General features: G+C 37.9%; 1 protein-coding gene across 1 annotated transcript; it reads right to left on the reverse strand.

Annotated features, from left to right (window-relative positions):
- Positions 1 to 1,051: 1,051 nt before the first annotated feature.
- Positions 1,052 to 9,304, reverse strand: LOC139840912 (uncharacterized). Its single transcript, XM_071831171.1, has 5 exons — positions 9,073 to 9,304; positions 8,704 to 8,975; positions 6,060 to 6,335; positions 1,401 to 1,650; positions 1,052 to 1,056 (listed from the first exon to the last, which is right to left on the reverse strand). The coding sequence occupies exons 1-5, from the start codon at positions 9,302 to 9,304 to the stop codon at positions 1,052 to 1,054; spliced, it is 1,035 nt and encodes a 344-aa protein (XP_071687272.1).
- Between the last annotated feature and the right edge of the window lie 4,582 nt (positions 9,305 to 13,886).

Raw genomic sequence — 13,886 nt, forward strand, 5'->3', positions numbered from 1 at the left:
GGACAGCTGACTTAATAAACTTAAAACATCAAAATATATTAAAAGTGTTGTAAATATATTTTGAACATACTTTGATATATATGTATATATTGTTATAGGTTCGTGAATCAACCAGTGGCCAAGTCTTACTTTCCGACGAAGTAAAAATCTGTGAAAGTGAGTTATAGTCCCACTTTTAAAATCTAATATTTTTGGGATGAGAATACATGCAGGTTTTATAAATGATTTACAAAATAGACACAAGTACGTGAAACTACATTCTATGGTTGAATTATCGAAATCGAATATGCCCCTTTTTATTAAGTCTGGTAATCTAAGAATTAGGGAACATACACCCTAATTGACGTGAATCCTAAAGATAGATCTATTGGGCCTAACAAACCCCATCCAAAGTACCGGATGCTTTAGTACTTCGAAATTTATATCATATCCGAAGGGTGTCCCGGAATGATGGGGATATTCTTATATATGCATCTTGTTAATGTCGGTTACCAGGTGTTCACCATATGAATGATTTTTATCTCTATGTATGGAATGTGTATTGAATTATGAAATCTTGTGGTCTATTATTATGATTTGATATATATAGGTTAAACCTATAACTCATCAACATTTTTGTTGACGTTTTAAGCATGTTTATTCTCAGGTGATTATTAAGAGCTTCCGCTGTCGCATACTTAAATAAGGACGAGATTTGGAGTCCATGCTTGTATGATATTGTGTAAAAACTGCATTCAAGAAACTTATTTTGTTGTAACATATTTGTATTGTAAACCATTATGTAATGGTCGTGTGTAAACAGGATTTTTTAGATTATCATTATTTGATAATCTACGTAAAGCTTTTTAAACCTTTATTGATGAAATAAAGGTTATGGTTTGTTTTAAAATGAATGCAGTCTTTGAAAAACGTCTCATATAGAGGTCAAAACCTCGCAACGAAATCAATTAATATGGAACGTTTTTAATCAATAAGAACGGGACATTTCAGCTGTTGCTGTTGCTCTTCATCAGACCACAAAACCCATCCTGCTGGACCACGATGGATAAACTCAGCCTTAGAGAAAAACAGAATATTGGTGAGCATCGCCTCAACTCCCACCACATCACATCGACTCGTCGGGACCGAAAACGCCCGAGCTAACCTAGTAACAAAATGCCCACCTAACAATGGGCGTTCCGTGCGGTTGTCCATTCCAATTTCCTGCAACCATACCCCTAACATACATGGGACATCGATCGGCTCCCTCAATTTAATTTGTTGTAGGATCCAAAGATCCCTTCGCTGAATTTTGTTTGCGTTTCTCCTTGCCATAAACATAGTAGCTATCATCTTAAAAATTATTCGATCCTCAGGAAGTCTAAGCATCGACTGAACACTTCGACTCGAACTAAACGGACCAGCACTAGCAGTTGCCACAGTCGGCCAATAATCACTTTCACGGAAAACTTGTTCCCCAAACACTCTGCAATTCATCAAATGCCACCTCAAATCATTATCAGTCAACTCAGGATATAGATCTAATGCTCGAGCCAGCTCAATCTTAGACATACGACGCTCTAACCCTCCAAGCCTAAATGATAAGAAATCTGCCTCGGTCGGAGAGACTCGAGGTCGACAACTAACAGTTGAGAAAAACTCTATAGTTATCTGCTCATAAATATCCTCATTAATCTCAAATAATCTTTCATAAGGTCTCAACTCATTGCCCGCATAGACTACCCACAAGTAACGACGCAACTCCTGAACAATATTAGGACCCGCTGATGAGAGATGCGTCCAATCTAAATAATAAGTTCGCTCAATCGGACGAGCGCTATTTGTGGTGAACCTTTCCTCCAAATCCTCATTATTCGAGATATGAGATAACCATAATTCAGGATTATTCGGTGGTTGCCTTGGTTGTTCCTGGGATCCTCTTGATCTCTACATTCATGAAACAAGTAAAGAAAACAAAACAACAAAATCAAAAGTTAATGTTAGTCATAATAATAGACACCAAGTACCATTCACAACCAAATCATGTTTCATGCCAATCCACTTTTGAAAACAATCTCCAAGTTAACAAATAATACTAAAAAAAAAAAAAAAAAACATGTCAAAAACTACACTCTCAACCAAACCACATTATCCCTTAAAACAAAACAACTCATGAACCATAATCATACATCAACATAACCCAAAACATGACAAACATGATTACTTATCACCCATTTAGATTCCAACAATCCAATAAACTTCATCATGTTTGCAACTTTTACCAATTCCAACAACCATTAACAAAATCTTCATCACAATTCAAAATCATATGTTTAATCCTTACTAGCATGGCATTACACATAATTAGAACAATATAGCTCAAGTCATTCAAAACAATTTGACCCGCCCATATGGACACAACCCCACACTAGCTCAAAAACACATGAACAATTCAAGAACTACCACACCTTCAAGCAAATATCCCCTTTCTCACTTACAAAATTCGGATTTTTAAACCTACAAACCCTAGGTTCATGTTAAACTTTCCAAAAAACACAAATTAATCATGAAATCAAAGCATACAATGATAATCTAACAAAACCCATGACTAATTGAATCACATAACCCAAATTAAAGCAACCCCACACTAATTCATCATGATACTCTAAAATTAAACAAACAATTACACATAATAAGATGAAATTAGTTAGAAAGAAACAAATTCGGACCTTGGTGGGAGCCATTCTTGAAAGATTGAAGTTAATTGAAACAAGAAATCAAAGTTTTGAGATTTAGGGTTTTGAAAATCAAAGTGTTTGTAAGTGTTAAAGAGATGTTATGAATGAAAAGAATAAAAGGAATTGGGGTAAATACAGCTACCAACCCGTTTCTAATTGTGTGGATGTAAAAATTCGGGTTTGATTTTAATTAAAAGGAAAAAAAAAAACTGGCCGACGGGAATTGGCGCGGCGCGCAGGGTATCCGCGCGGCGCTCCAAAGGGTCGCGCGGTGCTCCGATTAACTGAAAAATCATGTCGAGCTTTTTTCAATATCTGGTACATCAGGTGTCTCAAAGTGGAGCGGCGCGCCATGATATGGAGCGGCACTCCATGTGCTGGTACACAAGAATTTTGTATTTTTAAACCTTTAAATCCCATTTTCTCAACCTAAAACCACCAAACTAACCCCAACAAAAATCCAAGCATGATTATATTGCACATAATGTCAAACAAGCACAAAAAATATACAAACTCTACAACAATGGTTTTAACCATGATTATTACGCGTCGTTAGAGGTAAAGATGAGTTTAATCTCATCGTCCACCTCTTGCGGTCTATCGACATAGTGTTTTAACCGATGACCGTTAACCTTGAACTCTTCCCCTTTCAAATTTACCAAATCAACCGCCCCATGAGAATAAACCTTTCGAACAACAAAAGGTCCCGACCATTTAGATTTTAACTTCCCGGGAAACAAACGAAACCTCGAATTGAAAAGAAGCACACGATCCCCTTCCTTAAATTCTTTAGGATCCTTCAAGCGACTATCGTGTCACTTCTTCGTTCTTTCCTTACTAATCAATGAGTTCTCATACGCATCGAGCCTTAGCTCTTCTAACTCATTCAATTGACTCAACCGAAGGCGACCCGCCTCCTTAAGATCAAGATTGCTCATTTTTAGAGCCCAATAAGCTTTGTGTTCAATCTCTACCGGGAGATGACACGCTTTGCCATAAAGTAACCGAAAAGGAGTGGTTCCGGTTGGTGTTTTGTACGCCGTTTTAAATGCCCATAAGGCATCATCTAGCTTAAACGACCACTCCTTAGGATTAGAACCAATAGTTTTCTCAAGAATCCCCTTCAAAGCTAGGTTGGTGTTTTCGACTTGCCCATTCATTTGAGGATGGTAGGATGTCGAAACTTTATGGGTTACCCCATACCGTTTCAACACCTTTTCGAGTTCCCCGATCACTAATTAAAGCTTTCGGGGAACCAAACTGAGAAAAGAGTTGCTTTAGGAACGAAACTACGACCCGTGCATCATTGGTGGGCAAAGCTTGTGCTTCAACCCATTTTGAAACATAATCGATAGCAACAAGAATGTAGAGCTTATTATTCGACTTCGGGAACGGGCCCATGAAATCAATCCCCCAAATATCAAAAACCTCACAAAATTGAATGACATTTTGAGGCATCTCGTCTCGTTGGGTGATTTGGCCCGCCCGTTGACAAGCATCGCACGATTTACAAATCCGGTGGGCATCCTTGAAGATAGTAGGCCAATAAAACCCGGCCTCAAAGACTTTCCGCCTCGTAACTTGGGGACCATAATGCCCACCTGTCGGACCATGATGACATTGGACAAGAATGCGTTCGCATTCCTCTCCGGAAACACACCGGCGGATCATTCCATCGGAACACCGCCTAAAGAGATAAGGGTCCTCCCAAAAATAATACCTAAGGTCACTAAAGAACTTCTTACGTTTATGATGTGACCAACCCTTCTCTAAGAATCCACCAACTAGATAATTCGCAAAATCAATGAACCAAGGGTCTTCACACTCCTCCACCTTCATGAGATATTCATCGGGAAAATCATCATGAATAGAAGTCTCATCGAGAACCTCACGGGAGGGGTTCTCAAGACGTGAAAGGTGATCGGCCGCTAAATTCTCGGAACCCTTTTTATCCCGGATTTCTACATCGAATTCTTGCAAAAGCAATACCCAACGTATCAATCTCGGTTTAGCATCGGGTTTAGAGAGCAAATGCTTAAGGGCCGAGTGGTCCGTATACACAACCGTCTTTGCTAGTATGAGATACGCACGAAATTTATCAAAAGAGAAAACAATTGCTAGGAGTTCCTTTTCGGTGGTGGTATAATTTAGTTACGCTCCTTGCAATGTCTTACTAGCATAGTAAATGAGCTGGAAATGTTTACCAACACGTTGCCCCAAGACGGATCCGATTGCAAAGTCACTAGCATCACACATAAGTTCGAATGGCATAGACCAATCCGGACTAATAAGGATAGGTGAATTAGTGAGCTTTGCTTTAAGAAGATTGAAAGCTTTGTGACACTCCTCCGAGAAAACAAATGGAGCGTCCTTTTCAAGAAGTTTATTTAAGGGCGTGGCAATTTTGGAAAAATCCTTGATAAACCGCCGGTAAAACCCGGCGTGCCCAAGAAAACTTCGAACACCTTTAACATCGGTAGGGGCTTTAAGCCCGGCGATAACATTGATTTTCGCCTTATCTACCTCAATTCCAACTTTAGAAATCTTGTGCCCGAGAACGATGCCCTCACTAACCATAAAGTGGCATTTCTCCCAGTTGAGCACAAGACTGGCTTTTTCGTACAAAATCAACATACGCTCAAGATTAAGAAGACATGACTCGAAGGTGTCTCCATAGATTGAAAAGTAGTCCATAAACACCTCCATGCAGTCTTCGATCATATCATGGAAAATCGCCACCATACACATTTGAAAGGTAGCAGGGGCGTTACATAAACCGAACGGCATACGCCGATAAGAGAATGTGCCATACGGGCACGTGAACGTGGTTTTCTCTTGGTCTTCGGGTGCAATAGGGATTTGGAAATATCCCGAAAAACCATCAAGAAAACAATAGAAACTTTTTCCCGCCAACCTCTCCAACATTTGATCGATGAAGGGTAGGGGAAAATGGTCCTTTCGGGTGGCATCATTTAATTTTCGATAGTCAATGCACACCCGCCATCCCGTGACAGTCCTGGTAGAAATTAATTCATTCTTTTCGTTTGTGATCACGGTCATGCCACCCTTTTTGGTCACACATTGAACCGGACTCACCCAAGGACTGTCAGAGATAGGATAAATAAGACCTGCATCAAGGAGTTTAACAATCTCCTTTTTAACCACTTCCTGTATATGTGGGTTTAGTCGCCTTTGTCATTGCACACACGGTTTGAAGTTATCTTCCATTAGGATTTTGTGTGTACAATAAGAGGGACTAATACCCTTAATATCCTGAATTTTCCATGCAATAGCCGGTTTGTGGGCTTTTAACATGGAGACAAGTTTAGACTTTTGACTTACAGAAAGATCGGAAGCAATAATCACCGGGAGTTTAGACTCCTCCCCAAGAAAAGCATACTCCAAATTATCCGGGAGTGGTTTCAACTCTAATTCAGGAGCCTCTTCAATTGAAGTTTTGCTCCTGTATGCATTTGCTTTCTCCAACTTCTCATGCTCTTCTTCGATTGGCTCATAACCTTCAGCCATTAGGGTGGTCATCAAATCCACCTCATCTAACACATCCCCTTCATCACTTGCTATTTCACATTCCCCTGTTCCCTGCAATTCTAGAAACTCCTGCAAAAACTCAACATGTGTGTCCACGGTTTGCAAAAAAAAACAAGTGTCATCTAGGTAACCGGTGTAACATCCCGCCTTTTTCCATTTACTTTTCCGTTTAACTATTTAAGTTCCGTTATATGTTTATAACACGTCTCGTTAATACGCGTTTGAATTATCTCGTTTAGGTAATTCCCGTACCCGTTTCCTAAGTTGAGGGACTAAAGTTGCCAAATGGAGAAAGAGATGACTAGGTCAACTAGTCAACTCTTTCCTCTCCATTCATTCTATCACCTCCCCCAAAATAATACTTCACCTTTTCCTCTCAAACCCTCAAACCTTCAATCATCATCTAAATTCGTTCAAGAAGGATTCGATCAAAACAAATTGCATATTTGAACTCCTCGTGATCTCCTCTTCGTTTCCATACCGATTTCATCAATTTTGGGTAACTTTCTAAAATCACTAATTCTTGTGTTCTTGAGATTTTTAAGTTATAAGGTTGTTAATTAGTGTCTATGGCTCGAGTCTAGTTTGTTTATGTGATTTGTATGCTCGTTTTTGATATTTTGATGTAACTAGTTCATATTGAAAGAATGCTTGCTTAATCTTGAGTTTTAGGTGTTCATATGTTGTTGAATGATGAAAGTTCATGTTTTAATTGTGTTCCTAACATCACTAGCTTCAAATTGGTATGTAGGTTGACATGGATTAGTTTCATATGCAAGATTGTTGAATTTGTGATTTTGGATTAGGGTTTGATGAGCTTTACATGAACTTTTGATGCGTCAAATGCTATGAGATATTGTTGTTAAGTGTTTTGTTGCAATGTGTGTTTGATTACCTTCGAAACGGCATAACATACATGTAAATTGGTTGCCCGAATCATAAAATGCGTTTTTGGAACTAAAACTTTGATTATGAATGTTTAATTACGGTTTTTGGTTGTTTTAAGTGCAAGTTTGATTGATGATATGTGTTTAGTTGCATTCTTCGTCAAAATACCTTTCCAACGACGTATGATAGGCGCTATAAGTGTTTGCGGGTCAAGAGTTGTGTTAGAAAAGGTTTTGGTTCGTGCACACTTTGAAAAACTGGCCAGGATTCTCTGCCCAGGAAGTGGCGCGGCGCGCCCCCTTTCTGCGCGGCGCGCAGAATAACCTGGACAGATTCTGTCCAACTTGGTCAAATTTCGAATAATGTTTGCTATGCTACGCACCTCCGATTAACATGTAACTTGGCCAACATGCTCATATATGACTTCTAAGCTTAGAAAAATAGTTTGGGACCCGACCCGAACGTGTTGACTTTCGTTGACTTTGACCGACCAAAGTTTGACTTTTAATCAAACTTAACCAAATATTTGTGCAATCGTTCTAACATGTTTTTATACTTGTACCTTGCATGAAACATGATAATTTGATTCACATGCTATTATGATCGAGTCTTAACGAGCCATAGGACTAATTGAACATCTTTGACCTATCGTGGTTACCGTTATTAATACAACCAATTTGTTTAGGTCAAGACTAGCATTGTTCTTTGCACGCGTTACTTGTCGAAGTACTTTTTGGTCGTGCATACAAGGTGAGATCATAGTCCCACTTTTACTCTTTTAAACTTACTTTTGGGATGAGAAAACATAAACGATTCTTTTGAACTAAGTGAACACAAGAACGGGAAAACAAACATTCTACATACGAGTTTAGAACGAAAATCCTCAATCCGATTATCATTAGTTACATCAGATGGTGTAAGCGAGAACTTATGTTATATGGCCATATGGGTTTGACAAACCCTCATTTAAACGGTTCGCTACCGTTTACGAATGAAATATATTTTCGGGAACAGTGTTGTTCTAGCACTAATTGATGGGGTATTCAACGGACGGAACGTTAAGCTTTGATAATTGGGTGCTCGTGAATATTAACTTTTAGAATGTACTATGGCTTTATCGATGTTGCAAATCTTGTGGTTCAACTTACTATTACTCATTTACTTGTTTAAACCTATGATTTCACCAACGTTTTCGTTGACAGATTCTCTATGTTTTTCTCAGGTCCTTGAACTTAGGTGATACATGCTTCCGCTCATACTATTTGATACTTGCATTGGATGTCGAGTATACTTGCTTACGTGGAACGTCTTTTTGGACTACTTTTAATCGTGTCGCACGTGTTTCATACAAACTTTAAACATTGTTATGTACTTGATTATGGAAACTACTTTTGTAAACTTTGAAACACCCTTATTTATGAAATGAATGCGACATACTTTTCGGTCAAACTTTGTTATAAAGACTTACGACCATGTAATGGGACCATACGTAGATGACGCCGTCATTTGACGATTTGTCGGGGTCGCTACAACCGGGGTATTTTAATGCCTTATCAATAGCAAAGGACACCTTTTGGTCACCTATTCTAAGGGTCAACTGTTGGCCATAAACATCAATTAGACATCTAGCGGTATTCAAAAATGGCCTTCCCAAAATGAGTGGAATCCTTTCATCCACTTCCATGTCTAGAACTACAAAGTCGGCGGGGAAAACTAATGTCTCGGTCTTAACTAGCATGTTCTCTATAATCCCACGAGGGTATTTAATAGAGCGGTCCGCTAGTTGTATGGCCATACGAGTGGCTCTAAGTTCCCCAGGTGCTAGTTTAAGGTAAATAGAGAAGGGCATTAAATTATATACCGGTCTTAACTAGCATGTTCTCTATACTAGCACCCAAATCTGCCAATGCCCGCATACAAGCAAGATCCCCCAATAAACAAGGAATAGTAAAACAACCCGGATCTTCCAACTTCTCGGGAAGTTGGTTTATCACCACCGCTGTACATGCTGCATTTAACGTCACGGATGAAACACTTTCCATCTTCTTTCGGTTGGTAAGCAAATCCTTCATGAACCGAGCATACTTGGGCATCCCCGCAATAACATCAATGAAAGGTAAGTTGACATTCACTTTCTTGATCAACTCCATGAACTTTGATTTTTCCGCCTCTAACTTCTCTAACCTCTGTTTTCTCGGGTATGGGAGCGGTGGTTAATACTCCTTAGCTACCGGTTTAGCAGCAACCTTTACCAGTACATTTTCAACTTCCTCAATCACCTGTTCCGGCTCCTTATCCCCCTCCGGTTCACTATCAACTACCGGCTCACTATCTTTAACCAATGGAACTCGCAAATCATACTCAGCAGGCTTCTTTGGTGGATCATATGCTATACCACTTCGGGTGGTGATAGCATTAACGTGCCCATTTTTCGGGTTAGCATCCGTGTTACTTGGTAACTCCCCCGGTTTTCTCTCATTTCTCTGATTAGCAAGTTGACCAATCTGTTGTTCCAAATTATGAATCGCGGCTTGTTGATTCCGGAACATCTGATCATTCTTCTCATTATTCTGAGTGACAGTAGTAACAAGCTGAGTTTGAGATATCACAAGCTTTTCGATCATAGCTTCAAGATTCGACTTTTTCTCTTCGGCTTGGGGCTTTTGAAAATACCCAGGAGCTTGTTGCTGAAATCCTCCACCCGGCGAATTCTGATAATTACTGTTACTACCTCCCTGACGACCTTGAGGATTGTAGGGATTATTAAAATTGCGGTTAAACTGAGCGCGCCCTTGAAACTGATTATTATTTTGCTGACTGATGTACGCTATCTCTTCCTTTTGACCTATCGTTAACCCCGCATCACAATCTTTAGCTAAATGTAAACCCCCACAATACTCACAACCAACCTTCATACCATGAATATCCTTATTCATCTTCTCTAAATTTCTACCAAAAGAATCCAACTTAGCACTGATAGACCCAAAATCATCATACGCACCAGTGGTCTCGGTTCTCTTAACTGAAGCTGAATGGGATGACTCATGATCTTGATGCCATTCGTGAGAGTAAGCAGCTTGCTTTTCAATTATCTCTAACGCCTCTTCTTCGGTCTTATCCATTAACATACCACCTGCTGCTTGATCAATACTCTGACGAGTTGGAATGTCACAACCTTTGTAGAAAATCTGTACCTTTTGTAAATCATTCAACCCGTGTTGCGGACACAAGCGTAGCAAAGTAGCAAAACGGTCCCAAGCATCAAATAACGTCTCACTGCTCTTTTGTCTAAATTGTGAAATTTCTGCTTGAAGTCTAGCAGCTCGAGATGCAGGGAAAAACTTCGACAAAAACTTATCCTCCAAAGTCTCCCAAGAGGTAATCGTGCCCTCTGGTTGCTTATCTAACCATCTCTTAGCTTCTCCCTTAAGAGTCCAAGGGAAAAGCCTTGTCTTGATTGAAGTATCGGCAACCTCATGTAGCTTAAACAAATTACAAACATCATTAAAATTACGAAGATGCTCGTTAGCATCCTCAGTATCCTTGCCATAAAATCGGAAATCAGAAGAAATCAAATTCAGGATCGGCCCTGTAATTTGAAAAGGCTGAGTGATGTCTGGTTGAGTAATCGAATTGCCTTGGCCCCCTCGTGTGGCCTTCAACTTTTGTGCCATAGTCTGAGGACGAGGTGGTTGTTCTTGGTCAGCCATATCTTCAGTCTCGAAAAGATCTAAGGAAATGTAAGATTCTTCTTCTTCTCTGATTTCAGGTGGTGTATCGGGCACCACAGTTTCAGAACTACTTCCCAAATTAATTATATTAGCACTTGAAGAAAAAGATGAATCCACTGTAGACTGTTGTTCGTGACTGATAAGGCTAAAAAGGAACATATATTTCATAGCAATATCCCTCCTAAATAATAGGTTTTCATATGTAATTGTATTATATTTTCATTGTAATTGTTTAAATAAATAAGTGCGAAGACAAAAGGCGAAAACGAAGATTTGAAGACGCAAACGTCCAAAAAGCTCAAATGTACAAGATACACTCCAAGTGGTTCAATATATTGATGAGAAACGTCTCAAAATTACAAAAGTACAAGCCGCAAAATGCAAAGTATAAGATATTAAATTATACGAAAAGGCGTTAGAAAATCCGGAACCGAGACATGAACCAACTTTCAACGCTCAACGCAACGGAGCTAAAATTACAAGTTAACTATGCTCAAGAATATAATATAATATTTAAATAATTCATAATAAGAATAATAATAAATAATAAAAAGTTGTTAATTGAGCATAGTTAAGGGGTCATAAGTGAAAATTTCAAATCACCAATTGCCTATAAAATGGAATTCACGGAGTAATGAAAAAATACACCTTTCTTCATATTTCTTTCTCTCTTCTGTAATATGTAATATATATTTATATTATAATTTTAATATAAGTTAATTTTAATAATAAAGTTATGGTTTAGTTGGGTTATTGTAAGAAATGTTTTACGGGTTTTAAGTCGAAATTCTGTCCGTGCAACGCTACGCGATTAATCACCACTGTAAGCTATGTTCTTCCTTTTTAATTTAATGTCTCGTAACTAAGTTATTATAATGCTTATTTGAGCCGAAGTAATCGTGATGTTAGGCTAAAATATTAAGATGGGGTTATTGAACTTTGGACCATAATTAAGGTTTGGGCAAAAGACCGACACTTGTGGAAATTGGACTATTGACTATTAATAGATGGGGGGTATTGTCTAATTGAGTGACAACTCATTGGAGTCTGTCGAACCTATCTTCAAATTAATTAACCTAATAATTAATAATGATTATGGTTGTCCTATTTAGTGACGTTCATATGGAATCTGTTATAATCATTTATTTAATCAATTGGGTTGGGTAATTAATTATTCATTCTGATCAAGTGGATGAATTAATATTCATAAACTAATTAAAACAGGGGTGGATTACATACAGTGATAACTGGTGTAATTGTTGACAGAAGTGATAACTGCGTCACAGTTTAAATCCTTAATCAGTTGGAATATTTGACTTCGGGTATAAGGGTAATTTGACGAGGATACTCGCACTTTATATTTATGACCGATGGACTATTATGGACAAAAACCAGATAGACGTATCAAATAAATCAGGACAAAGGACAATTAACCCATGATAATAAATTAAAATCAACACGTCAAACATCATGATTACGGAAGTTTAAATAAGCATAATTCTTTTATTGTATTTGTCATCGTATCTTTATTTACTGTCATTTTATTACTCGCAATTTTATTTACTGTCATTTTATTTATTGTCATTATTTTACGCACTTTAATTATCGTCATTTATCTTTGCGCTTAAAATATAGAATCGACAAACCGGTCATTAAACGGTAAAACCCCCCTTTTATAATAATATTACTACTTATATAATTATATATATTTTGTATAAATATAGTTGTTAAAAATATAGTAAGTATCACCAGCTCCCTGTGGAACGAACCGGACTTACTAAAAACTACACTACTCTACGATTAGGTACACTGCCTATAATGTTGTAGCAAGGTTTAGGTATATCCCATCCGTAAATTAATAAAACTTGTGTCATATTTTGTAGTATTTTGTATTAAAAATAATACTATTTCGTACCCTCACGCTACATCATCGGTGACTTAACGCTCTGAATAACTCTCTTTCGGGTTCTGCAAATGGTTGAAAAATCGGAGAATTAGAAGAACGCGTATGTGGCATGCACTACCTGTTACCTGCGAAATCACCACTAACAACCGATTAAACGCACCAATTCAACTTGAGAATAACGAAAAGAAATAATAATCTATAACTAAACTAAACTAAGAACAATTAGATAGCAATCTTAATCTTCGACACAACTGTCCCCGGCAGCGGCGCCAAAAACTTGATGTGTGAAATCGCGTCTATTATTTATAATGGGAAAAACCGGTTTAAAGATTTACTACACACTAACGGGCAGTGTACCCGATCGTGCAATAGTATAAAGTTGGTAAATCCAAGATCGTTCCAAGGACAGTTTAGACATGAAAATTAAGATTGTAACTAATGAATTAAACTAAGTTAAATCTAGAAAATTGAATTACGAGATAATTTATTTGGTTGGCTATTTAACGATTAGCCAAAATCAAAGATAGCTTTAATTAATAACAAGATTGAACAATATTTTTGGTGTTTTCAGTTTTAAGCTTTAAAGCAAACAAACGAGTAAAATAAGATAGTTGTAAACAATTAAAAAAAACGAATGCTTGTCTAGACCTTTTTCACCTAGTATTGGATGCATTTAGATTAAGCCCCAGTTATTATCTAACTTATGTGAATTATCTAGTCGGTTCACCTGGAATTCCCCAGCGCAAACACTTCAATTAAGATTACACGACACGGAATTCCCCGTAGCCTAAGACCTCCTAATTGTGACTAAACAGTTCAACTGAGATGAAGACTCAAATCACAATCAAACCAACTCTCGTTGCGCATAATTCACCCCTATTTCGTCTAGCCTTTTGAATTCAATTTACTCTCGTCTCCGAGTAAGCAAACAATCAATTAAGACAAACCAATTGTAAATTAATGCACTAAATTAATGAACTCTCGTCCTATCAAACAAGTACACAACCAATTGAATCGAAGAGTCTAGCTTCAATAAGAATGGTTCTTTAATTCAAACATCAAATCATCATAAATTAATCAGACAACTGATAAGTA

Source organism: Rutidosis leptorrhynchoides, chromosome 1 (assembly GCF_046630445.1).
Source record: "Rutidosis leptorrhynchoides isolate AG116_Rl617_1_P2 chromosome 1, CSIRO_AGI_Rlap_v1, whole genome shotgun sequence".
In the NCBI taxonomy this organism is placed as follows: Eukaryota; Viridiplantae; Streptophyta; class Magnoliopsida; order Asterales; family Asteraceae; genus Rutidosis; species Rutidosis leptorrhynchoides.